This window comes from Rhipicephalus microplus, chromosome 8, assembly GCF_043290135.1.
Source record: "Rhipicephalus microplus isolate Deutch F79 chromosome 8, USDA_Rmic, whole genome shotgun sequence".
In the NCBI taxonomy this organism is placed as follows: domain Eukaryota; kingdom Metazoa; phylum Arthropoda; class Arachnida; order Ixodida; family Ixodidae; genus Rhipicephalus; species Rhipicephalus microplus.
In genome coordinates this window covers 82,209,358-82,236,358 of record NC_134707.1, presented here as the reverse complement: position 1 = coordinate 82,236,358, position 27,001 = coordinate 82,209,358, and the positions used below count along the sequence as shown (strand labels likewise).

Below are 27,001 nucleotides of genomic sequence, written 5' to 3'. Positions count from 1 at the left end.
GCCTCTTGTCCAAAGTACAAAGCAACGAAGCTATGCCCCTGGGGTATATTTTGAACGAGGTTCGGAGCGTCATAACGTTCCGACTGCGGTCACGTAAAGACGTCACACGCACAATTCGTGTCGACCATTCGACGCTGATGTGCGCGAAGATGGTTTGAATGCTACACAAAGTTACAAAACAAGCCCTCACAGCAAGCGAACAGAACGAAAAAAAAGTAAAGGCAAAAAAGTAGAGAGAGGAAAAATAGGAAGGGTAAAAGATGAAAAAAAGAGACATAAAAATAACAGATCATGCATAGTCATGTATAGTATAAGATCATAGGGAGATGGAAAAAAGTTGAGGGCGAGGAGGTTGAAAAGGAACGAGGGAAACGGCACCAGCTTGGCAGCTTCCTCCGCGTCTGCGCCGCTATATGGCATAGCTGCCCCACTTTTTTTATTGTTGTTGAAAATTACTGGCGAATGAAGTAAAGAAAATACTGCCCACTTCCCCGCCCAGAACAGCTAGTGCACGTCATGGCTTTAGCAAAACTTTTCCGCTTCCCAGCCAGCCCCTGAAGCGAGCAACTCACCTTCGATGACGTGCACGACGAGGTCGGACTTGTCGAAGTCGTACTTCAGCCGGAAGTGCAGTCGTCCGGCGTTTGTCGGCGCGGCCAGGGTGGCCGAGGCGGAGTGGGACGCAACGTCGCGCGACTGGAAGAATACCGCCTCTTTCTTGCGGTACAAGTCCGGTTGGATGCCGCCTGCAACAGGCCGCACGCCAATCAAATGCCTCTCCGTGGACGTAATAACGCAATTTTCCGCACGTACGAGTGACAACGTTGTAATATACCTATCTGACGCAGGCAGCCTAAACTGCGGTTAACGTAACCATGGAAGAAAAAGAAAGGAGTGAGAATGACGTCATGCCGCCAGCCTTTGCAGACCAACCCGTTTTGAAGCCCGCAGTGTCGGCCCAACAAGTGACCGTTTGCATCTAGATCTCGCAAGTGACGAGACTTCCCGAGACTACATAGTGTGGCGCTCAGTAGCTTTTATCCCAAATGCGCTCGTTCGGCGCAGACCGGCTGGCTCACACTGGAGGTTTGAAAACGGAACACCACCGAGAGTGCTAAAACGAACCACACGCTCCGACGTTTACGGAACACCACCGAGAATACTAGAACTTACCACGTGCTTTGACGTTTTGGTCATATGTTGGCCGACACCGTGGGCGTCACTCGTGCGGCGTAATGCTCCCTCTTTGTCTTATTACCTTCCTCCAGGAACGTAACCACGGTTACGTGTAACCGCGGTTCGCGCACGTTACACGATACGTGAAACCGTGGTTACGCTGCTAATCACGGTCGTAATAAACAGAGCTTTGGGAGCCTGGGTTTGGCGGTTGACCGAGGAAATAGTGATTTTCACGGAGGATGAGCTGATTCACGGCCGCTGGATGAAATCTTTTATCCAGCGGCCGTGGCTGACCACCTTACCCGAGGACACCTTTTAACTGTATAACATCGGCGAACCGTGGTCGCTGTTAACTGTAGTTCCACTCGGTTAAACGTGGTTGGCCGTAACCATGGTTAACGTGCCTGTGCAACACGGGTATTAGGAGTGTTTATCCCGTTATTTTTTTGCCTCTTTCTACCATTTCTGTCGCGAAACTGCGTTGCGGTTGGCGCTTTACTGAACGTCATATGATATGGCTTCTTGAGAGGCTCAATTTGGCGCCCATGGCTGTGCACTCTTCGAGGTGCATGGTAATGTTCGATTCTATCATAGATACCTATTACATACGCAGTAGCTGCATCATGACGCATTCGGCAAGCTGGGTGTCATATCTCTATTTTCGATACATCGTACGAAGTATTCTGTACTTTAAGATACGACATCCACCTCGGGCTCAAGTGACATGACTGAGCAATTCAGCTTCAATAGAGGGGATTACAAATCAGCGCCGTTTTTTTATTGCTTTATCACAAACAAATGTGGTAGATGTTCTGGAGCGTTTGTAACAGCAATTAACAGACTGCCCATACTTCATGCTTGGGGTTTTGCGTCCCAAAACAGTGATATGATTGCGAGACGCTATAGTGGAAGGCTCCGCGAATTCTGACCTTCTGGCGTTCTTTAACGTGCACCGACATCATGCAACAAAGCCTCCAGCCTTTCAACTCCGTCGAAATGCAATCATCGTGACCTGTATTGAACCCGCGACATTTTGCCTTTAATAATTAGTTTCTAAGTAATAATTGGTACACAGAATGTTGGAACTTCAGAAAAAATTAAACCAGCAACTACCCATTGCATACCTTTTGCTTTATTTGTGTTTCGGAAAGTGCTTATCTTAACACTTGTCATTAAATGTAATGTTCTAGCTAAAAGGTTCACGCATAACATTGTTGCAATATAATAAAGACTTTGCTGTGGAAAACTAGTTCCAGCAGTCAAGATAGCGGCAGTTGTATTTCTCGAACACCAACACGTCGTCATCCTCTTCGCAAAACCACCGCATAGTGATAGCCGCAACCCCGCAACAATATGTTGCACAGTGAAGACACGTGTTATCTCGAACAGCAATACATATCCCAACGAGTTTGCATACGTCGATTCACAGTGCTCTTCTGTAACAGCCAAGTGCCCCCTCCTTCAAACCACGTTGTCTAGCAGTAGCTCCGGGATCGGCTACGATGCCGCGTGATAACGCCATCATGTGACGTCCGAAATATTCATCACGTTATGGTGACGTCAAACATTTCGGCGACCTGTGCGGTCATGACTTAAAAGCCTGACGTCATCACGCGATGGTTCTTTTTTTAGGCTTACTCATGTTTATGTTGGCGCAGACACCAATCGTCGCTTGAAGCTTGTGACGAGGCATCTAAGAGCTCCACAGAACGTCTGATTGTGAGCACAGCAGCCCCATGGTTAACACGCTATGAAAACGTAATTGTGGCCCAACACTGCAAAGAACTCAAACGAATTGTGATTGAGCGGCCAAGTGTACGTCGAACATATTCCCCATTCAAGAAGTGGAAACGACAACCACTCATAGCAAGAAGCCACAATCTTTAACAAAGCGTAATGAACAGTCGCCTGCTTGCAGCGTAAAGAGAAAAAGAAATCCATAGATATTTCTTTTCTGGCTTCATGCTACAAACAGGTGATCGCCAACTACACTTTCCTAAGCCTTCCGCTAGTTTACGGGTTCCGCGGAACCAATCCGAAATATTCATCATACCTTCAATGCTGATAGTATTGCAGTAGACAGGTGGACGCTGTGTGATATGGTTGGTATTCCACTTTCTATAAAACAATGCCCTCACCGAACTATCTCGCTCCCACACTTTGTAGCGGAGAGAATTCGGCACCTTAATTTTATGGTACATGTAGGCAAATCCTAAGGAGAGCTCAGTTTGCTATAGAGCATCTCACTACGTTATCATTATCATCATAAGCCTGACCTAGGCACACAACTGGACAGAGGCATTTCGCGTGTTTCGTCAGTCAACGATTCCTGCGCTAGCAGCGGCCACGTTATTCCTGCAAACTTTCTAATCTCATCTGTTCACCTAATTTTATGACCATTCCTTGCACACTTGCGTTCTGCTGAAATGTAGTCCTTTATTTTTAATGATTACTTGTTGCCTTGCAGTCACGCTATGTTCATTTCTTCACTCCGATTTTATCTAAGAAGGTGCACTGACATCGCACAGCTCACAAGCCTCTACCATTTGCAACCATCAAAATCCAACCATCTCGGCCAGGATTGAAACCCGCGACCTACATGTCCATAGCCGAGGACCGTCACCGCTACACTACTGAGTCGGGGCTCAGTTCAGTCAGCGCTTCCTTGTCTTCTCTTCTTTCGTATTCTCGTCCCACATCCTGACTCAATGATCGAGGTTTACTGCCGCCATGTTCCAGGGCAATGCACACCCACCGATAGGACTGGCCGGGTCCTGGGCGTGGGGCGCGGGCGAGAGCAGCGGCGACAGGGACCGCGGCCGAGGCGACGTCGGTTCAGGCAGCGTCTCGGGAGACGGCGTCCGCCTTTCAGCCGATATGGAGAGCCGGTGCACCAGCAGCGGCATGGCGCGGGCGTCCACCGACTTGGCGCGGGCCACGAGTGGCGATCGCCGGAGCCTGGCCGACGGTCCGTCCCCGCCTCCGGCGTCCTCCATGTGCACGTCCGGCAGCGAGAGGCGAACGCAGCCACCGCACTCCTCCTCGTCCTCGCCCCGGTCCCGAAAGATGGACAGGTTCTGCAAGGGCGGTGTTACACATAGACTCAACTTCAGTGTTGCTAAGAGCCTTATGCCAGTCCACATTTATACTCACATCTATTCCCATGTACTTAAGCACACTTGAGTTCATTTGGCACCACAATTATTGTTCAGAGGCGTAAGTTACAGGAATAAAAAAAAAGAGGGGGGGTGACATATTTCCGGCTATATCTTTCACCGGGAGATCTTCTTAACAATATCTTCTGAGGGTAATCTCTTCATTAAAGATGTACTTACTAGTTTGTAACCATTGACAACTCGTATTTGAATGTACGAGATGAAAATGCGCTGAGCAGAGCACCAACGATGCTGGACATCGATCTCAGAAAACATTGAAACTACGGTCAATAAACTTAAGTATACGCTTATAGACTCGTGAGTCAACTCACTCAGCCTCATACCGAGCCATGAGTCTGAGGGAGTCTTAGTGAGCAATATTTTGGTGAGATTTGGTCGCATTGAGTCCACTTGAAAAAAAATTCTGTCAGTCGGAGTTGGAGTAAAACCGAATGCGGAAGATTTTAGTTAGTCTGAGTCCGAGTGAACTCAAAGGGCAAATATATTTCATTCATTAGTACGAGTGTGTTTAGAAAAGGTTAACGATTTATAATACTTGGTACACTGCTATAGAAACGCAGAAGCCGTCACGTGGGCCTCAAACTTGACAACGCCCCGCATTTTTTCCAGACCTAAGCACATAAGGGTCATAAGACACGCCATGACCAACTGCTTGTTCACTGCTGTGCTCACCATATTGAAGGGCCCAGTTTGGTGCACGCAATTGATCCGGGAGAGATAAGTGAACGGACGGACAAATGTTAAAAGCATTTTTGATTGATTTTTTTAATATGTGGGGTTTAACGTCCCAAAACCACCATTAGATTATGAGATACACCGTAGTGGAGGGCTCCAGAAATTTCGACCAACTGGGTTTCTTTGACGTGCACTAAAATCTAAGCACATGGGCCTACAACATTTCCGCCTCCGTCGGAAATGCAGCCGCCGCAGCCAGGATTCGATCCCGTGACTTGCGGGCCAGCAGCCGAGTACTTTAGCCACTAGACCACCGCGGCGGGGCAAATGTTGGAACCATCGCTATTGCAACGGGGTGGTGGAAAGTGCCTCCTGTCTCTTTAATTTCCTTTTTATCCTCTCTTCCTGATGCTACTAACCACACTTCATTCAATTCTGACTTTTTTAGGGGCGAAGAACCTTACGCCATAGGTCTAACGTCCCGTGTCGTCGTCGTAGTAGCAGTAGCTAGTATCAAAGTTTTAAAACGATGTCACAGCATATCCATCGAGTAAATGATGATAAGTGGGGCGAAGCGTCCGGGCATCCGTCCGTCCGTCCACTTTATCCCTCTCGTCATCATTCACCTCGTGAATATGCTGTGATTTTTTGTCGTTTTACGCCACCAATCTACCAGCCTTCTCTCACTTTTTTCTATGGTGGATTCATTTATGGGTCTCTAACTGTCCCAGAACTTCTTTCTTGGCTATGGGATTGATACCTTCAAGATATTGATTGATTTATATATGGGGTTTAACGTCCCAAAACTACCATATGATTATGAGAGACACCGTAGTGGAGGGCTCCGGAAATTCCGACCACCTGGGTTTCTTTAACGTGCACCCAAATCTGGGCACACGGGCCTACAACATTTCCGCCTCCATCGGAAATGCAGCCGCCGCAGCCGGGATTTGAACCCGCGACCTGCGGGTCAGCAGCCGAGCACCTTAGCCACTAGACCATCGCGGCGGGGCTACCTTCAATATATACCATTACGTGGTCTATGGTTTTATTGCGATAGAATCTATATGAACAGTCTCGGCTGAATTTTTTGTCTGCGTCACCGTCACTCACCGTATACGTATACGTATCTATACATATAAAACGCAAAAAAGAAAACTAATTCAGAAAATGACTCCAGCGTGTGGAATCGAACGTGGGACCTCTGAAGTGTGAGTGCGAGGTGTTAACCACCGAGCTACGAAGGAGCACCTCCTTGAATGTTCACACGGCAAGCTAATTATATTTACCCCTTAGCGTTGGTGACGGGCATCTCGGGGAGGGGGGAACTATCATGTTTTCCGCTTTACCAGCAAGATGGCGCAATGAGCGCGCGTTGCTACATCGTCACGACGCGGCGGCGCGCACTCTCATCTCCCACGCATACTTTCCCCCGCGGAGAGAACGCTGGCGGACGCTCACTTGCGCGCTCTTATCTCGCGGTGGGGAGGATCGTACGTCTTGTCCTGCTTCGGGCTTTCATCAGAACAATTCGGTTGTAGTTACCGGGCACACGAAGGTCACTGCAGTCGTTTCCCAGTCTTCGTTTGCGAAAAAGGTGAACTTTTCAGACACAGCGAAGTAACAACAACTGAGACGCTTATTCACGTTCATCAGTACCAGGGAGTACGTTTCGTGCGTCACTTGCGCGTAAGAAATGTGGGGCACAGTTCAATCTTCTTGCCACTCTGCGCTTAACCTTTCAATTTGTTGCTATCGCGTTCATTGTTTTACCTTTGCAGCAGAGCTGTGACTTTTTAATTGGTGCCTTTTTACATATTAAGCGTTATGCGTCCTCACGAGAAACTTTCTAAAGCACACTAAGCGAAAAGAAAAAAAACATGTATTTATGATTCCGTTACACAAAGCGTTACACTGACATTGCACGGTACACGTGTCTCTAGCATTTCTCTTGCATGAATGCGCGGCCGTGGTTGAACCCATGATTTTCCAGTGAGTAGCTGAGCCCCATAATCCCTGTACCCAAGCGTACTAGACAATTGTATGTATGTATGTATGTATGTATGTATGTATGTATGTATGTATGTATGTATGTATGTATGTATGTATGTATGTATGTATGTATGTATGTATGTATGTATGTATGTATGTATGTATGTATGTATGTATGTATGTATGTATGTATGTATGTATGTATGAATGTATGTATGTATGTATGTATGTATGTATGTATGTATGTATGTATGTATGTATGTATGTATGTATGTATGTATGTATGTATGTATGTATGTATGTATGTGTGTGTATGTATGTATGTATGTATGTATGTATGTATGTATGTATGTATGTATGTATGTATGTATGTATGTATGTATGTATGTATGTATGTAAGCATTCCACTGAGCGCAAAGCTAATTTAATCTTGAACTACTAATATCTGCACTCCTGTCACAAACATCAGACATAAGAAATCATTCGGCACCTACAAATCATTCTTCCCAAAATCTATCATCGGGTGCTTCGCATAAGTGTGCTCGTTTATGAAACAGAAAATGAAGGGCAAAACACTCATTTGTAATTTGCGCAAAAACTTACACGTGTGGTGGCATCATGACATCACTCTACTAAGCCAGTGTGACCCAATTAGCAAAAAACAAACTCATTTTGTTCACTCTGTTCTGTTCTGGCTCGATGAAATTTCCTTAAATCCGCCATGGGAAACCGCTGGCTCTCCAAGAACGCTAGGTGATTAGTGCCTACCGGGAAATAACTGTGCAGGACCCAGCCGACACTGTTAAACTCTCTTACGTCACTGCGAGCATGTGCAAGCATGAGGTGGCCTCTCAATCTACCAGCAGTTGCCTTCTGTCGAGTCTTGCACCTATCGTATTTGGAGATTTTCAGGTCGTAAAAATACCATGTGCTACCTATATTGAATTGTATACAAAGCGTTTTCTTCTTGTAAAACGAGTGGCGAGGATGTAACGGTTTTTGTCTCTTGGAACGTACTTTAAGTGACCACACAGTTAGCCAGAAGAAGATAAGAATGGCAGGGTAGCATACCGGAGGCTTCTGGTTAACCTCCCTGGTTTCGCCTTATTCTTCTTTCTTCTTGGATGTTTTTTTTCGTCATTGCTGTTGATTTGTGGAGCGCCAATGTCTCGAATAATTCTTAAAAGTACCTCTGGCACTGCAATTGCTCAGTAGCCATAACATCTACGGGCAGCTCACATATCTTTCTAATCTTTGCTGTTGTCGGTTTAGGGTTTGTTTACGCGGCCATTGGTACATCTGCGAGGCCGCGTATTTTCCTTGTCACACGAAAGCAAAAAAAAATCTACACATATCTACGAAGTGAACGCTATTGATGGGATGAAGCAGTGTACATCTGTTTGTGAGTCAACGCCTTACATTGTCCTAGTTCTTTAAATATGGATTCAAAGTATTATGTTTACTCTACTATGAAGAGCGGTTAGCAGAGCCTGGAGACGCATTTCAGGCCTGAGGGAAAAACTTAATATAAAACCAACCACAACAGCATTTTCTAACCTATATTGAAAGGGAAAGCTTACATACAGGTTCTGGTTAGGCTCATGGTTTTGTCAGTGCAATCAAAATATATTTGGACCAAAAAAAGAAATGTCACGCGAAAGCTGCCAAACATCGCTTTGTAAGCTTTGTTTGGACTAGTATGTCTCGTCTTAGTATGACGTATGAAATGTATTGGAGGCAACAGAAAGCTCACCTGAAATTGCGATAATGAGTAATGCAAATCCTAAGCGCAGCTGTTTGGTGGTGATTCGTGGATAAGTTATTGGAGCCAAAATTTTTGGGGCGAGGCTCCTTTTCACCAAGGGCAAATCTTCCTCCGGCATACCCAGTAGCGTGTCCCTTACTATACAATAGATGGCACTGTCCCATAGAGATGCATCTGATTGGTGGCTAAAGTCAAGGCACGAGTGAAAATTAAACTCTTTACTGCAAAGTACGAATCCTCAAACTCACTTTTTAAAGAAAAAAAATAAATCTAGTTTTTGGTTCATTAAGTATTACGGCTTGGTGGCGCTAGCCACCGCCTGATCTAAAGGGTACAGCCATATCCATCTATCAATCCATTCATGCAAACTGCAGTTGCGTGACGATATACTAGATGGCGCTATATGCATTCTGTCTCGTCATCGCCATTTATCGTCAAGTTTTTTTAGCGGTGAGGCTCCTTAGGCGTAGGCTGTGCGCCACCTATATGTAGTAGCCACCTCTTGTTTTAGTCCGTGGAATGTCCACTGCATGGCGGTACTTTTATATTACTTGTAGATGCAGGTACACTGAACACGCCACTTTTTGTAGAAGAGCTTAGACTTTTTTTGTTTAAGGCAGGGTTCGTCGTACGCCGTGTTTCGTAACTATCGAGAATGACAATTCATAGGACAATTGGGGTAAAAAAGACATGGTTAAAAACTAAAATGTTCCGGATGCGGGGTAGGTTTGAGAATAGAGGCTCGTGCGGACGAGAATGCAGAGGAGTTTGAAGCCGTGTGTAGAGGAGCAGAGACGCAGAGGAGGTGCCATGTGTAGGCAATGTGAGGTCGAGGAAAAAATGGGGAAAGTGATGGTTGCCCAGAGTGGACAGCTGATGAAAATCGCTGAGTTGTAGACTGCATTGGCGACTGAGCAAGAAAAAATGAGTTCTATGGAAGAAAGACTTAGGTCAGCCGAGGAGGCACTAATGAAGGTGAACAAAAGAGTGGCCGATAGAGAGAACGGCGGGACACCAGCACCCAGAACGGTGAAGAAGAAAGAAAAAACAGGTTTGGAAAAAAATGCCGCCATATCCACGAAGTGAATGATGATGAGTGGGCGAAGCTCCGGAGGTAAACCTGGTAAACCATGAATCCTCCGTACATTTTGCCCACTCGGTTTTATTGCAACGCTCCCCCTAGCGTACATCGCCGCACTATATCGAACGATGACACGCGCCATATGTGGCATCATTCCTATTTTATAACACCTCGCATCTTTCATAATCAACTACACGTACCGCCGTCTAGTTTATAACATCTTGCATCTTTTGGACGGACGGACGGACGGATGGACGGATGGACGGACGGACGGACGGATGGATGGACGGACGGACGGACGGACGGACGGATGGATGGATGGATGGATGGATGGATGGATGGATGGATGGATGGATGGATGGATGGATGGACGGACGGATGGACGGATGGACGGATGGATATGGCTGTACCCTTTAGATCGGGCGGTGGCTAGCGTAATACTTAGAACTGAACGAGAGGTGGCTACATACAGGGGACGCACAGCCCACGCCTTAAGGAGCTTCGCTCCTAAAACAGGTTCAGCCGGTTCAATTGTCAAAAGAGCCAGCTTAAGCGAAGTAGTGGTGGGGGTGGGAGGGGACAAAGCAGCCGGTGTCACAGATGCAAGTTCTCTTCAGGTGCGGGACACTCTAGCTGAAAATCCACAGCACGTAATAATCGCCGGGGACTCGAATTTAAATCGATATGCAGAAGCAATCACAAAGAGGGTAAGAAGTGACAAGAGGGTTTCAGTATGGACGCTCCCAGGACGCAAGCTGGAAGCAGCCATGAGACAAGTGAGCGCAAAACACACAACTAAAGCTGATAGACGAAACCTCGTGATAATTTCAGGTGGTTTAAACGATGTCTTAAATGATTATTCTGCAGGAGTAGCGAGCAGACTAGCGAAAGTGGTCAATTACATGCGCGCCATTTCCGCTCAAGTACAGGTAGTGATATTCACAATACCGGAGATACCAGAGCGTGACGGCAGCCTGCACTGAGCGGTTGTCGAGCAAACAAAGAGGTATGACAGATGAGTCGAGAGAAAGGCTTTGAGGTAGGGGAAATAAACAGAAAGGTGCATAAGTGGGGTGGTTTTCAACGAGACAGATTTCACTTCAATAGGAGGCTAGTTCATGAAGTGTGTTGACGACTTGCAGGACGCACAGTAGCTTTTTTTGGGGTGGGGGGGGGGGGGGGCACGCGGGCTTTTCGTGGTCCAGGATAGCTAGTAACAAGGAAATCCACCAGGGGGATTCTTTGACAGGTAGTATAGGCAGATACTGTTGCAAAGTGGCACCAATATCTAAGACACGTAGAGTCCGGGGGAGAAATATACGTAGGCAACGAGGGTCCAGCAAATTCAGACGTAAGGTATATTAAAATGCAGGTTGGCAGAAATAGGCTGAAGTAGGGAGAGATATAAGCACAGCTAAGAGAGACTGATGGTATATGGTCTTGTAGAAACACATCTTTGAGACATGCAACAACCACCTAGCAATCTGGACTACGCATGGGAATATTGTTATAGAACAGAAGGTAGCAGAAAGGGGGGTGGAATGGGGAACTCATTCATAAAATTACAGACTGGCAAGGGGTCAAGCAGGAGTGCAGAAAACATTTATGGCTAAAATGGAAAGTAGCAGGGCAGATGACTTTCCGGAGTTTTGTATACTTGTGGAAAGGGGGAAAAGCCAGAGATGAAAAGCGAGAAATGGTAAAGTGTACAGAAAATGACATTGACGAACTAGGTGAACAGTCTGAGGTAATTACAATAGCAGATATTATTGCGCACATAGAAGATATGGACGAATATACTGACCCAACAGGCATAATGCTAATGAATATGGGTGAAAGGCATGAATTAATCATTTGCAACACTACCGAGAAAAGCGAAGGGCAGATAACATGAGAGGTAGGATGACTGCAGTCGACGATATATTACGCAGTGGTGTCACATAAGACGTATGATCGGCTAAGAGGGATGAACATAGAATATTATGGCTCCAGAAGCTTAGGTAGTGATCACAAACGCATATCAAGCTGAGTTTTGGAAGAGAAATAAAAATGGAAATGGGGCATTATGAACAACGACGCGGTATTATCTATTCCGAAAGGCAAATACAAATAGCAACTGCGGAGATTAGAAAATATTAACCGAGAATACTAAAGCAGAATGGACGTACACAAATATAACTTGATTGTTGGAGTTAGAGCTTGCTAAGGTACAAGTCAAATCAACCGAGAAAACGACACACAAACCCAACAGCTGGTGGAATGAAGGAGTTAAGAAGGGCATAGTAAGACGAAAGCCTCAAGGGAACATAAGCATGCTAAACACAGGAGTAAACCGGAAGATGATGTCAAAAAGGGGGATAGCTGTTTGAGGTGCAGATGGGAAGCATCAAATTTGATTAGTAAAACAATTAGAAGAAAGGGGGCCAGTGGATGGCGTAAACAAACAAAAAAGATAGAAGGGCAGCTGCAAAGTTTTAGAACCATCTCCATTCTCTGAGTAATGATACAAGCATAAAAAAGCTTATAACTGCAATTCATGGGGTTGGACTAAAAGTGGATGAGGTAATGAAATGTATAAGAGTAATGATGACAGAAAACTTTAAACACCAAGAAAGCGCTGCATGCGCCATTCCAGATGAGAATGAACGCAGTGGCTCCACTGTGACAACGAGAGTGGGAAAGGGCAGAGAAAAGGGCTCCCAATAGCACATCAACAGGCCCTGACGGCATCCCAATTATCCTAATAAAGAAACTAAGACCAAACTCTAAGCAAACATCAAGAAAGGCAGCGAGCAAAGCAATAATGCACAGTGAAGCCCCTAATGGGTGGAGACTAAGCACGATGAGCACGTTCTATAAAGGAAAGGGGGACAAAGCTGATATAAACAACTACCGTCCTACAACAGTGACATTAGTTTACAGGCTGGTGATGCTGATAGCAAAGGAAAGACTACACATGGGTGGAGAATGAGGGAGTGCTGGGAGAACTACAAATGGGTTTTGTAAACGAAGCAGGTTGGAGGACAGTCTGTTTTGTGGATGCAGTGTTAAAATAGCGGGAAAAGAACACAGGTGCTGTGGCTGGCATTTCTAGATATCAAGGGAGCTTACGATAGTGTGATTGAAGAAGAGTTGTAGAGAATACTGGACACACTAGACGTGAAAGATGGAATAACTTATCTTGTAATGAGCACCTACAAAAGGAACAAGGTATTTATAAAATGGGAAGAAGGGTATCTAAACTTATAGATATACAAAGTGTGCTTCGATAGAGATGTCCCTTGTCACCTTTGTTATTTATGCTGTACCTACAAGGACTGGAAGCCAAATTAGATGGGAGTCGACTCGGCTTCAGCCTTTCTTTTGCCAAGCAAAGAAAACACATTGAACAGTCATTACCAGCATTTATGCATGCAGGTAATATAGTCTTCATAGCCGGCAACAAGGAAGATCTCCAGGGACTGATAGACATCTGCGGTAATGAGGGAGATAGGTTAAATTTGAAGTTCAGCAGGAAAAAATCGGCAATCATGATTTTTAATGATAAAGGCAGTGAGCATAAGATACAGGGAGTCACGCTATAAATAGTAAATAAATACAAATGTATGGACGTATGCATAAATAACGGGGCTCAGTACCCAAGGGAGTACGAACGATACGTAATGGCTAAAGGTAACAGGAATGCAGCTGTAACAAAAAATAGGACTCTGTGGAACTACAATAGGTATGATGTTGTGAGAGTGATTTGGTAAGGTGTCATGGTCCCGGGTTTGACGTTCGGCAGTGTGGTCTTGTGCATGAAATCGGAGGTTCAAGCAAGACTGGAAATTAAACAGCGTGGCATAGATAGACTTGCTTTGGGAGCACACGGGAACCCCCCTAATTAGGGGGTACAGGGTGACATGAGATGGAAACCGTTTGAGTGCTGGGAAGCTAGCAGCAAGATAGAATTTGAGGGCCGATTGAGAAAAATTAGAGAGGAGCGTTGGGCTAGGAGAGTTTTCAGTTACTTGTACATGAAGGATGTTGGTACTAAATGGAGAAAGCCTAACTCGAGAATTGTCAAGAGAGTATTTAGACAACAGCAGAATACCAAGTCAAAAAAAAAGATTGGTTAAGAAGATGACGGAAACAGAGAGGGACATGTGGAAGATTGGGATGCTTGCGAAATCATCACTGGAGACCTACCAAACTTTCAAGCAGAAAATTCCAGTAAAAAATATCCACGACAATTCTCGTGGCAGTTCCCTTCTGTTCGAAGCCAGAACGGAAGTGTTGCGGACCAAGACCTACCGAGCCAAATATGAAGGTGCATACACGTTATGTAGTGCGTGTGGAAAGGAGGAGGAAACGGCTGAGCATTTGATAATGTTCTGTGAAAGGCTCTACTCTATAGTCCAAGATAATGGCGCACAGTTTTTCAAAGCGTTGTTGTTTAGTGACAGTGAAGGCGAAATGGAATTAAAACGGGCAGAAATAACCAGGAGGTTAACTGATCTGTGGCTACAATAAAAGCGCGAGTGAAATTCAATCCTTTAACACGTAGTAGTAGTACCTAACTTTATGGTTATGTGGCGTGAGCCACCGCGCGATCTAAAGAGCCCAGCCGAATACGTCTGTCCATCCAATATATTGACGCAATCTAAATAGAAAAGATGCCAGATGGCGGTAATTGGAGCTAGATGAACGGAAGGATGGATGGATGGATAGATGTATAGACATGCAGACAGAAGGACAGATGGACAGACAGACACACTGATGAACGGACAGACAGACAGACAGACAGACAGACAGACAGACAGACAGACAGACAGACAGACAGACAGACAGACAGACAGACAGACGTGGCCAGCGGATGATTAACGGTTTGCCAATAAAACCCTTCGAAGCTATGCCCCCTCATCGTCATGCACTCCGCATGGATATGCAATTATTTTTATAGATGACATTGTCCCATAGAGATGTGTGCAATATGGTGGCTGGGTGAAGGTGCACCAGACGGCGCTGGAGGTGCCGCTGCTCTCCGATAGGCTGCGGCGTGGCACTCCACCGGCGTGCGCACCCGCGGATCTTCGCCGCACGTGTCGGATCGCGAGGGCGGCGTGCTTAGCGCGCACCGTCTGAGAAACGTTTGCATCAAGAAGCGCATCCCGGAATGCAAGAGCGAGAAGTGGCGAGGTTCTCGGAAGATTCACGTTACCACCGAAAAACCAACGGAGCTTCGCCCACCTCACCATCATCCACTCCGTGGAGATGCTGAATCTTTTTTATTAGACCACTACTGCAGCAAATCAGTGGTACCATAATTCTATTGAACAATTCTTGTTATTGGAGCTACGAGTAATGAATGGGTACCCTCCTCTAGAGCTCCACCTTTCACCCCAACTATTACTTTAAGGGCTCGGGGCTAAGCTCCGCGTCCACGCGGCCTGTGTCACGCGTTCCACAGCCAATCAGATCAGCAGCCGCGTCGATGTCAATTGGGCAGAGCATGTCGCTCTTTGTATCGGTGGTTGAAAACGCGTTTGGCCGAGTCGAAACATACTGTTGTGATTCGCAGCTTTTAAACGTTGTAATAAATCGCAAAGTTTACGCAGAGAGCTCAACTTGGTTTGCAAATGGCCCTTGAGACTTTGTCTACCGACTTATTGTGTTTCTACAGAATTTTTAAAACCATTTTCTGGTTCCTGTAACCCGGCGTGAAGCCTGTGTCATAGGAGTTTATAAAGTTAGATAACAATAACTACAACCCCAATTGATGTTTCTACGGCATTACGGCTCCATAAAGTCTTTTCCAAAGCAGCTCCGAGAGCTGTCATGGCTTTGTTGTAAAATGCTCGATCACCACGCCGAATGCTTTGGTTCGGTTCTCGCTGAGACCAGAATTATTTTTTGTTTTCGTCAAAGAAATGTTGGCACAGTTCGTTTTCTTTTACTGATTAAAATTTCTAACAGCTGTGCAGAGTGCCCGTGAAAGAGCGGAGAGGCACGGCCGATAGGGTGGCGATTTGACCTTGTTGGTACAATATCATGATAACTTATAGCAGTGCAGACTAACGACACGGGCAAAAGATTGCACATGGCCGCCCTATTGCGACTTTCCAAGAGCCAGCGGCGATCTCAAGGCCCCAGTGACTTATTATCGCCTGTAGTCCCTCAAGATATCAATAAAGCTGTTTGTCTGTCGTTCTGTCTGTCTCTTCTTTCCGTTCCTGGGATGTAAACTGTCAACAACCTGTGGCAAATATCCGCCATCTGTATATGGGTACGTGGCCCGCCTGCCTGCTGGAAAGGGTTTTATGACATACGTGAAGGGATTGCCTTATTAGTCATGCCATCACTAGGTGTATCTTTGTCGAACCACCTTACCATCACAAATTTTGGTTGACCCAAGTGAAGGGGGTGATCACAAGTGCACCCAGACGTAGACGGATGAATGGACGGATGGATGGATACGCAAAAAGTGCCTGCAGTACGTAAAGAGATGCTTCTCGTTAAGAACCGCTCACTTGGCCTTCATTAACATGTAAGAGCGAAGTAGCGCCAGGGCGGAATCTGCTTCCTCTTCTGAATATTTTTTGCCTCGCTTCATCATTGGCACACACATTGCATGACACGAGATAGTTAATTAAATTTCCGTGGATGTCGTTGCCGCCTATCGCTCACCTTCCCGATCATAGTCGTCAATATATATGCAGGGTGCCGCTGCCAACTCTAGCTAGAGTTTAAAAATGCATTTCCTCGCGGCGCTACAGAATCTACGTTGCTCACTTTGTGCGTTGTGACATGGGTTATGTCAGACTGTTTTCCGGGTTTTATTTATTAACGCGATAGCGTTAAAGAGCTCATTTCGTAGGAATTCTGTGTCGACGTCGTTAGTTGCAAGCAAAAAATCACCATCCTATGCTCGACCAAAATCTATGAAGTAAATAAAATGAGAAAAACACCCTGGAGCAGAGTGGGAGCCGAACCAGGGGTTTGGGGGCCCGAGTGGTGATGGAGCCTGGGTTGTTTGCGTGGCAAGCGGATGTTCTACCACACGGACATGGCTCTGCTTGCGCAAACATTGAAAAGAACTTCCTCTGTTTGGAAACGCAGTGAAAGTAGTTTTCATGCTTCACAAACACATCCGTCATGTATTTATTCTTCATAATGCAGCATGGAATATTACAGTAATAATGCGTGGTCAAGCATCCATTGCCAACAGGCGTCAGAACATGTGACTATCATAACTCCATGGTTGGAAGCCGGTGCCCCACTACAAAAGCAACACACGCTACTGCACCTATTCTCTTAAGGCCGCGTAGTGGGTGCATGGCAAATTCAAACAGGCTTCATGCTGTAAATGTTTGAACAGGGTGTCGCTATCGTGCCCAACTCCTATAGGTAAAGCTTGAGGGTCCCCTAATTTTTCTGTTGTTTGTGCACATCACGGCGTGAAATAATAAGGTCATGCAAACTCGAATACACGCACCCAACCATTTTCGTGCGCGTGTGTCTACAGTGTCAGTGTTAGTTTTGCTGTTGTGAATACACAACCGCGAGGCTAAAACCCATTATGACGAAACAGATGCACATATATTAGCCTACACTGTGAAATAGATTGATTGCACTGAAGTAAAAATAGGTTAGCTGCTTTGACTCACGTTTTCCCTGTTACTTCACTGACTTTGAATGTCACATAAACATAAGATAAAGAGGGAGATAAAGATTTAAATCACAAAGCAAAGTTTTGCCGTTCGGTTCCAAGCAATACTTTGGTTTCCCAGAGTAGCTTGTGAGGTATACATTTAGCGAAAATCCATCTGTTCAGTTTTTGACAACTTTAGCCGCAACTTCTTTTTGACCACCACCCCTTCAATCATTCAACATGGCGTCACAACTTCTGCGATATCAAAACGAAGCGTTAAAGTTGTGTGTATAAATATTAACGCCTCCTCCAGCCTTTCTGCCATTAACCTCATCACATCTTTCGATGAAAGTTGTGCCTGTAGCCCCCAAGCTTTGAGTGTAACACCTTTCTTTGCTCGTAGTACTAATACTCCTAAATACAGTGTTTTTTTTTCTTTTTTCGCGTGCGATAGAACTGTGGAATTCTCTGCCTGGTAATGTTCGCTCCTTACCTCTAAGTAACTTCATAGCTGGAGTCATTGAACATCATAATCGTCTTCATTTCCACTTTTGTTTTGTTGCGAGCGTGCTTGCTTTTCCCTTTGTAATATTTGCTCGCATTTCTTTCTGATACCTAGTATTCCATTCTATACCATTCCTGATATAGCCTTGAATTGGGCTGCAGTATGTAGAAATAAAAAAAATACCCATCGTTGGCGCAACTTTGTAAATGATTCTTCAACACTGCACACGCTGCTTTAACATTATGGCAACAATATGTGCTGCTGGAAGTGTAGTCTAAAAGCTGCGTGTCTATTGCCGTTTTCCTTCGAGCGGAGCTCTCGGGTCAACGCGTCGCAAAAATCAATATCGATCAAAATGATGAATAGGCACCGTGACGAAGCGGCCTATAGACGAAATGATAAAGTGTACAGTCAAATACTTATTTTACGCATATTTTTCACCCGGAACAAACTCGTGTAGTCACGCCTCCTAAAGATACACGTGCCAATATTCCCCTCACTACTAAACATTTTCGTTTTTTTGTTTCGTGTTTCTCTTTTTTTTCCTTTCTTCTTTTTTCCTCTTCCAAGCAATTCCGATCAATAATTTGCTTCGGGTTTCAGGAATGTCAGGAAAACTGTTTTAAACAGGAACATTTACACTAGCCGTATAAAACTCGAACCTGTTATGTTTGGTGTATATTATCTTATACACCGAACTTAAAGCCCGAAATTCAGCAATGAACTGGTCCACTTACATTTAACGCGAGATAATGAAGTTACACCAAATATACATGTTTTACCAACGTATTTCAGTCAGAGTTAGGGCTATATAAGTTGTGCATGAAATAATGCTTTACGCATTTCTTTCTTTGAACGAACTCGAAATCAAGGCTAAAGGGGTTTTCTCACAATTGTCCTCAAGACATAACTGCTTAAAGGCATTACAGGGTTGTCTTAAGAACCAGGAACCACCGAAGCTGATCGATATTAGAGACATGTCGCCGTCTGGACTTATACTGGGTCTTTCCTTAATGTAGGCAGAGTATATATAATGGAGCCACAGCCTGACACAGACTATGCAACAGTGTCCAAGCTCCAGGGATAGAACCAACGCGCCAAGCTGGCTGTCGCACCCCCAGTAAAAGGGCGGGCCTTCCAGCTGCTCGCGCCTGGCTCTTGCTGCGGGCAAACCTGGCCTGGCGTCGGCGCGGACTGTCGCCGTAGGATGGCACGGCTGCTAAGCAACGGCGCGGAAGGCTTTCTGCGGACACCCGACGTTTCACTTCGAGCTTGAAAGGGACATTAAAGAGCAGCAATGACTTGGTTTAGATCGATAAACTGCACTACGATAACCCTATTGTCACAAGTTTCACTATCATTCGTTCCTTCTTATAATATAAAATTAAGGTTGAAGCTGCATATTTATTTTTCGCGCCAAAATTGCCACGCGTCAAGTCTGCCAATTCAAAATGTATTGTTCGAATTTTCGCGGCATTGTCACGATGAAGTTATCTAAAACTTCGTATGCTATGTCTATGGCATCAGCCGATGCCAATGTACTTCATTTCTATTGATCAAAAGCTACTTGGGCCCCTGTGAACAACGTCAAAATTAATGACGTCACGGTGTTTAGTGCTCGAATATCACGGCAGCGTCGCCACCCGCACTTTTTTTCGAGCGTTTTCTTGCTTACCGAGCGTCGTCTGGTGGTAAGAGTAGTGTTTACGGGATTTTGAAGTTGTATTTTACCAATATGCGAAGATTGGTTTTTCTCTAAGAGCTTGGTTCTTAGGTATCAAGCTGAGGTGAAACAAATCGTTTTGGTTCGACCGTTGCGTAGGCATGATATAAGAAGCACAGGTTAACTTGTGATACCAATTAGTTAACTGCCCGGAATAATTATTTCAAATAATGAAATGCCTTCATCGGAAAGACAGCCGGTTGCCTGGTGAGCGTGCGTTGCAGAGCAGAACCTAAACAAAGCGCTTATTTGTGCATGACCTCTCAGACCCAGTTCGGCAGTGCAATGAAAACTAGATTGAAACGCAAGGTTGTTAAAATAATATTATTATATCATTATTCATAATACATTTATTTGCCATCTATATAATTAATTTGAAGGAAGGCATGAAACTTAAGCGAGCAATGCTTGAATGGTTTCACACTTTTAACAGCGTATAAGCAGCAGCTGCCGACATCATTATGTTGAAGTAATCGGTGCTCACAAGAGAGTAAAACAAATGAGACAGAAAAAAACAATTAAAAGTGTTTACCAATGCAGAAGAAAAAGAAGGAAGGAAGCGCACTTCAATGACTATTATTTGGCGGTATATGCGTTAGACAAATCATACTGGTTATACTGGTTAACCCAAGGAACCTTGAGGTTAACCCAAGGAACCCGTCGACCTTGATTAACCCAAGGTCGACGTGAAATTGCCACTACTCGACACCTAAGGGAAGTATGACGGTCACCTTCAATTTCCTATTAGGCGAGAACCTCCTCTTAGTCTAACTATGTCTTGCGTCACTCGTAACTGAGAGAAAAAGAGACGAGGAAGAAAGAAAGGCAGTATCTCCCGATCAGTACAATAGACGGCACTGTCTCATAGAAGTACATACAGACTACAATTGAGGGAGGGTATTCTAGAGGGCGCTGTCCGCTACTCTCCAATTGACTGCTGCTGCGCGGGCTGGGCCTGGGTATGCGGAGAACGAGAGCCTCTCTCAGTCTGCTGGATAGTCTCCGTACGTGGCGGATCGTTGGTGGGGCATGAACGAAGCAGAGCGGCGGGTGCGTTGAAGACGCTTGCGCTCGGCATTCTTGACTCACGTGTCGTCAGTGTTACCCGCGCACCGTCTGCATTCTCGAAAGTAATCAGAGGCATGGACGATTGTACGAACTGACAGACACATGGACGCTTGTACGAACTGACGGACGGACGGACACTTCGCCCCACTCATCCTTACTCACTCCGTGGATTCTGTATTTTTTTTAATCTGTAAGTCTTCACATGAGCGGAAAAAAAACGCCGCCATGCTGGGCTGCGCGCTGGAGTAGAAGCTCCGCAAATGCACTTTTGCAGGGTCACGGCTGTTTAACACAGCCCCGAGAGGATTACGGTGACACCACTTATGGCCGTCCACGGAAAGAGCACCAAAAGAGAAAGAGAACATCAAGATTTGTTTATTGTGACTGGCGTTCACAAGGCTGTGCCAGACAACGAAATAAACGAAGAGTGCAACCAACTACCATAGAGACGTCAGGAGGTCGGGGAAAAAGCATGATTTTAAAAGGGTGTTGTTGTATTAGTGCGCACCTAGCTTTCTCGAGCGAACGCTCCAATATATATCAAAAATGGAAATAGAATCCCTACTGCAAATGAAGGTACTTTATTGGTGCTACGCCTGAAGGAAGTTGCGGGGCTCGACAGAGTTTCCTGAAATTAACTAGAGGAGACTATGGCGCTGCGATAATTCAGTGACCATAGGAACGATGGGTGGTACACGGTTAAGACCCTTTCCCTACAAAGCCCCTTGATGACATCCGGTTTCAATCACCGATGAGCCGATATAGCTTCGGTGGGAGAGAAGAGCTTTAGAAAATAGCCCGTCAATTTTCTGCACTTTCAATTACTTATTTGATGAAATATATTCAAATAAATGTTTTTTGAGCTGCATAATAAATGTAAGGAATTCCCTTGAACTTCAGACACGTTTCTTTTATCTGGAAACTAAAGAGAAACATTTGATACGTATAAAAGGAACTTGAAAACGTGCTTTCAATTTTGACGTTATAAAAATGGTAAATGAGGTTACCGGAAGTATTGTGGGGTACAACGCTTGTGACCTTGAAACCGTCTATAATCTTCGTACTTGAGGGTGGTGAATGTCACTTTAGGCTTCGCTTATTGCCGTGTTTTGGTTTCGGTTCAAAGGAAAAAACGAACCCTTTTGAACTTCGTGACCCGATTGGAAATGGTAAGCCGAAAGATTTAGACGGTGAAGTGAAACTGCTGGACATTTGCTGATTGTTGTTTCCTGACAATACAACTTCAAGCTGCACGAAGCTAAAAGAAGCGTAACATATGAGGACTACAAAATCCGTATACTACCTATAATACCAATGCACGCTGAAGCGCCATGCTTTGCCACTCCTTTAGACGCGATTGATATGTAGGGTTTAACGTCCCAAAACCACCATACGATTATGAGAGACGCCGTAGTGAAAGGCTCCGAAAATTTTGACGAGCTGGGGTTCTTTAACGTGAATCCAAATCTGAGCACACGGGCATACAGTATTTTCGCCTCAATCGAAAATGCAGCCACCGCAGCCAGGATTCGATCCCGCGACCTGCGGGTCAGCAGCTGAGTGCCTTAGCCTTTAGACCACCACGGCGGGGCAGTTCCTTTTGACACTAGCGCCAGAATTCTCTCTAGTGTATATTTACGAAACTTTTCTTTGTTTCGCTCCAATGTCCTCTTTCTTGCCTCCTCTCTTTCTTTCCCTCTTTTTCATTTATTTATGTATCGTCTTGCTCTCTATATATCTATTTATTTCTATTTCATTTTCTCTCTATGTGTTCCCACGTGTCTGCTGTTTTTTTTGTTTTGTTTTTCTGATAAGTGGTTTGCCTGCGTTGCACCAAGCTGCATGAGAGGACCGCAGCACGCGACAGCGCGGGTCCCCAACGTGCTCCTCACCTAACACAAAACAAAAAGGTGAAAAGAGAAGGCTGATCGATTAGGGAAGGACACAAGTCACCCCCCGCTTTGTGTTCATTCAGATGTAAATGTTCCATCTTTGTTTGTAGTTTATTTCACGGAATAGTTGCAATGCCGCCCTTGCGCACAGTGCACAATGCTATAGGGTAGACGCATAAGCATTCAAATGGTTTAGTTGATGCATGCAATGTTTCATGATATTATTAGTTCCCATAGAAGTATACAAAAACAAAAATACATCGACTTAACAGTCCAATATGGCGGCGTCCATATGGTTTAGGTGAAATAGTCTATGGTCAGGAATTAAGTCCACGCAGGATTTTCAGCGATAGGGGCTGCCCAGAGCCCCTGATAATTTATTCAAAAACAATTCCCTTCCTCATTCTAGAAAGCCGGCCACCAATGGCAAGCCGCTGTGAGAAGCACCTCATCCGTTTTTTTTTAATTTATGCACCCATATCAAAGTTTATGCTTTAAGGAGTCTACAAAAATTAGGAAGGGAGGGAGTAATCTAAACTTTTGCCCCCCCCCCCCCCCACTCCCGTATTACTGAACTCCGCGCGTGCCTATGGCAACGACCACCGTTGAGAATAAGTCACAAATGGTAGTCCCGCATAATACCAATCCTTGACAGCGGAACGCTTGAGCTGGGAGAAACACCATATCCGTAGCCATGGAACTTATTTGGGGAGAGGGGGGGGGGAGCACTTGTTGAAAGCCTTGAAAAGCGCCCATTTTTATTATTTGTCATGGATAAAACACCTCCTCCACCCGAATTTCGGGAAGCAGGGGCTTGCCCTTCCCCCTTTGCTTATGGCCCTGGCGAACACTGCAGTTTTAAGCTATGTTGCAGTAAAGTTTTGTTATTAGTGCTTACTCGAGGTGCTGGACAGAGACTCGGGAACGTGATTTGCCCGTCACTTTCAGAAGCCGAGCCACTTACCGGGCCCGTACTATGCCGGTAGTCCTCGAGATTTAATTTAAAAGTTGCTTGGATAGCAGATAATCAAGTCCCCAGCTTGTGACGACTGTTTAGGGCGCAAGGCGAGCTAATCCAGCCCGTGTGGCGCAAGTCGAAGGATTGAAGAAGAAAAGGTCAGAGTTGACTGCGAAGTGCTGAAATCTATATTGTTGCATCATTCTTTCCAACACGCTGACATTCACAGTTCCGAGTCGTCATTCATTACTGCGTAGGATTGGTTAAGCAGCATATTTTCTTTTAATCGAGCATCCCCATTGGCGCATATAAAGAAAAATCACGAGGTGGGCACACACCTTGTCATGGCAGCCACTCAGTTTTTAGCAAAGGTATTTTTAACTGTATAACCATCAAATCATGCTTTGAAATTAAATGAGAAAAAAAACTATAGGCCCGTAGCCAGGGAATTCTTGAGGGGGAGGGGGGCGTTGCTAAAGGTTCTGAAAAAACACCCATTTTTATTAGTTTTCTTCGGTAAAACGCCATATATTACGATTTTGAGGAGGCGGCGTTCATAGTACAGCTTCCAAAAGTAGCGGTTTCGTATCAGTGCGCACGTGGCTGTTCAGAGCCAATGGAACGCGCCAGTGGAAATACCCGGGCGACCCACAACGCACTAGCGCTGCTCCGCGGTTAGCCGAGGAGCAAGGTCAGGTCACGAGGCCGGGTCACGCGGCTTCCGTGCGCAACGAAGGTTAACTCAGGCGAGGCAGTTCCCGAGGCACTTTGTCGCAAGTTCGCTGTGATCAGGACGATCGAAAAGCACACAACAGTCCGCTGCGTACCCGTGGGCATGCAGAGTCTGCCGTTTCTTTGAGGTAATGCTATACACGAACTTAAAGAAAAAAGAAGACAAAGCAGGTGGTCGGCGCAATCACACCGAAATATGCTTAAGCGCAAAAAAGAGAAGGCATGTGGTCGGTGCAGTCACGCCAAACTATGCTTAAGCGCAAAAAAAGACAAGGAAGGTAGTCGATGCAGTCTCACCGTTTTTTTTCGTTTGCTCTTTTTATGTTGTTTTTATTTTTACATTAGTCTTATTATAGTACCAATTCATTACACATAGTTAAAATGATCACAGAAAAACTGCACTACACTTTCTTGGCCAATCCCCCTGAGTGGGTATGAGCCAACCTCCCAGGAAAACAAAACAAAACAAAACAGTCTCACCGAAATATGCTTAAGCACAGAAAAGACAAGGCTGGCGGTTGGTGCAGTCACGCCGAACTATGCTTCAGCGCAAGAAAAACAAGACAGGCGGTCAGCGCTGTCACGCCGAACTGTGCTTAAGAGCACTTTATTTCTCTTGAAGAGAGCGTATATTTGCTTTTACAGCCGCGAAGCGCAACAAAGACCTGCGAATCCAGGACCACGCTTATGTCGGCCTGTTGCGCCGCTTGCAACAAGTGCCTCCACGGCCTCCTCGTTCACTCGATTCCCGATCGTCTCAAAACGCGATCCGCCCTGCTGCAGAGCAGCCAGTGCAACGCTCGAGAGTTAACGGTTTAATGTGGTGTCACCGAGCCATCGTTGTCCACCGCGGGTTACCGTCGGCACGGAATTTTACAAGCGTGCCGTCAGATCTCGACAAAAAGCCAAGGCTCTCTGTACAGAGCTGGCACCGAAATGCAGAAGCGAGCAACGCAAATCCCAGCCGACGCAATTTACGTGCGCGTCCAAGAGCTCCTGCTCCCGCTTTTTTTTCTCGCTTGCATTACGCAACGACCAGAGTCTACCGCATTGTTGGAACACGCTCTCGCGCCAAGAGCCACCGCGACGGCCCATCCACCTGTCACCTGCCTTCCATCTCCCCCAGCGCAACACTCTCGCTACATTGGGGAGCGCAAGCTGTGAGGCCTCGTAGGGCTTCTGGGGAAAACGATCGAGATAAGGAGTGCGCGAAAAGGGAGGGCTTTCGTGCGTCTGTGTGTAAGCACGCCGGGTCACCTAAGAAAAAGATGTCCGCGTCTTTGCAGTCGAACATAATGCGAATGACATCTTGTTGCTTGCATAGATGGCGTCGATGTGAAACCGCGGGCCTTTGTAATTAGCTACACGGTTTCGTTCGTGTTTTCCTAGAAGAATCACCGCAGGGCATGCAGGGAGAAAAGGGGGATGCAGCGATCTACCGTGTGGTGTAGCAATGCAATCTGCGCATCACGTCCCGACGCAGTCTCCACTAGGACCACGTCGCGCACAACGCAAGTAGATGCACCCGCCCCCGACTTGGCATTAACACGTGAGAGGTGAGCATGCCGAAAAGTGGAGCCCTCACCTTGAAGGCGAGCCGCTTCCAGTGGCCGTCGCTACCCCAGCTCCTGGATCGGGCCGCCATTGCGAGCCGTCGAGGAGGCGACGACGTCGACAGGCACGGCACGACCGCGGCGGAGCCCGTCGGAGAGACGCGTTGCCCGATGAGTGCGCAGGCGCCGATCGACCCGAACGAACCAACCGCTTGCTTGCTTGCTGCAGCGGGAACAGCCGACGGTGGGGGAAAGCGAACTTCCCCTATGAGGCCCTTTCCCTTCCTCCCTCAAACACATCGCACGCCTTCCCCCGCTAAAGGGGCTACCTCCCTCCCCGACTGACACCTTTTCCCGCGAATCCCTTTTGATACATTCTCTCTTTTTTTCTACTCTATTCCTCACTTCGTATGTCTCGTATCGTTTTTTTTATCACTTTCGTATTGACCGTTTTTCCCGTAATGAAGATTGAAGGGAAAGACAGCCACCCGTGCGACGGTCCGTTATTATTTTTTCCTGATTCGCTATCAGTTCATTATTTTTCATCCATTTAATATACCACCCACAAAGGGCGTACTTAAATGTCTCCGCTTAACGCACGAGCCAAGGTGAAGTGTCTTCGCATTTGTTTGTCATTTTGGTTTCCCGGGAATTCGGCTGTGGAGGTGGTTGGAACTTTCAAAGTTTAAAAAGAAAACAAAAGCAACGAACCTTCAGTAGGTGTCGATCTTCTTAACTTCATTTTCATTACTTCCCTCATCGCCCCGCCGTTCCTTTTCCTTAACCTCTCCTTTTCTTTCTTTCTTTCTTTCTTTCTTTCTTTCTTTCTTTCTTTCTTTCTTTCTTTCTTTCTTTCTTTCTTTCTTTCTTTCTTTCTTTCTTTCTTTCTTTCTGTATTTCTTTCTATCCTTATATATTTCTTCCTTTTTTCTTTCTCCCTTTCTTTCTTTTTTTCTTTCTTTCTTTGACTCCCTATCCTGAGCTAGTTTCTTTCGTCCGCGACAGCCCCAACTAAACTTCCAAAGCTCGTGTCGTGCAAGCTGGACGTTTTTATTCCGGGATAAGTGCGCTC

General features: G+C 45.8%; 1 protein-coding gene across 1 annotated transcript in view; it reads right to left on the bottom strand.

Moving 5' to 3' along the window:
• LOC119165645 (synaptotagmin-2) overlaps positions 1–26,199 on the bottom strand; it is a 45,725-nt gene extending 19,526 nt beyond the window's left edge. The window contains exons 1-3 of the mRNA XM_037417751.2: positions 25,962–26,199; positions 3,935–4,256; positions 573–746 (exon numbers count right to left, since the gene is read on the bottom strand). Of these exons, the coding sequence (XP_037273648.2) occupies positions 573–746; positions 3,935–4,256; positions 25,962–26,021 (556 nt within the window). The 5' untranslated portion in view covers positions 26,022–26,199. The remainder of the gene's footprint in view (positions 1–572; positions 747–3,934; positions 4,257–25,961) is intronic.
• Positions 26,200–27,001: the final 802 nt, after the last annotated feature.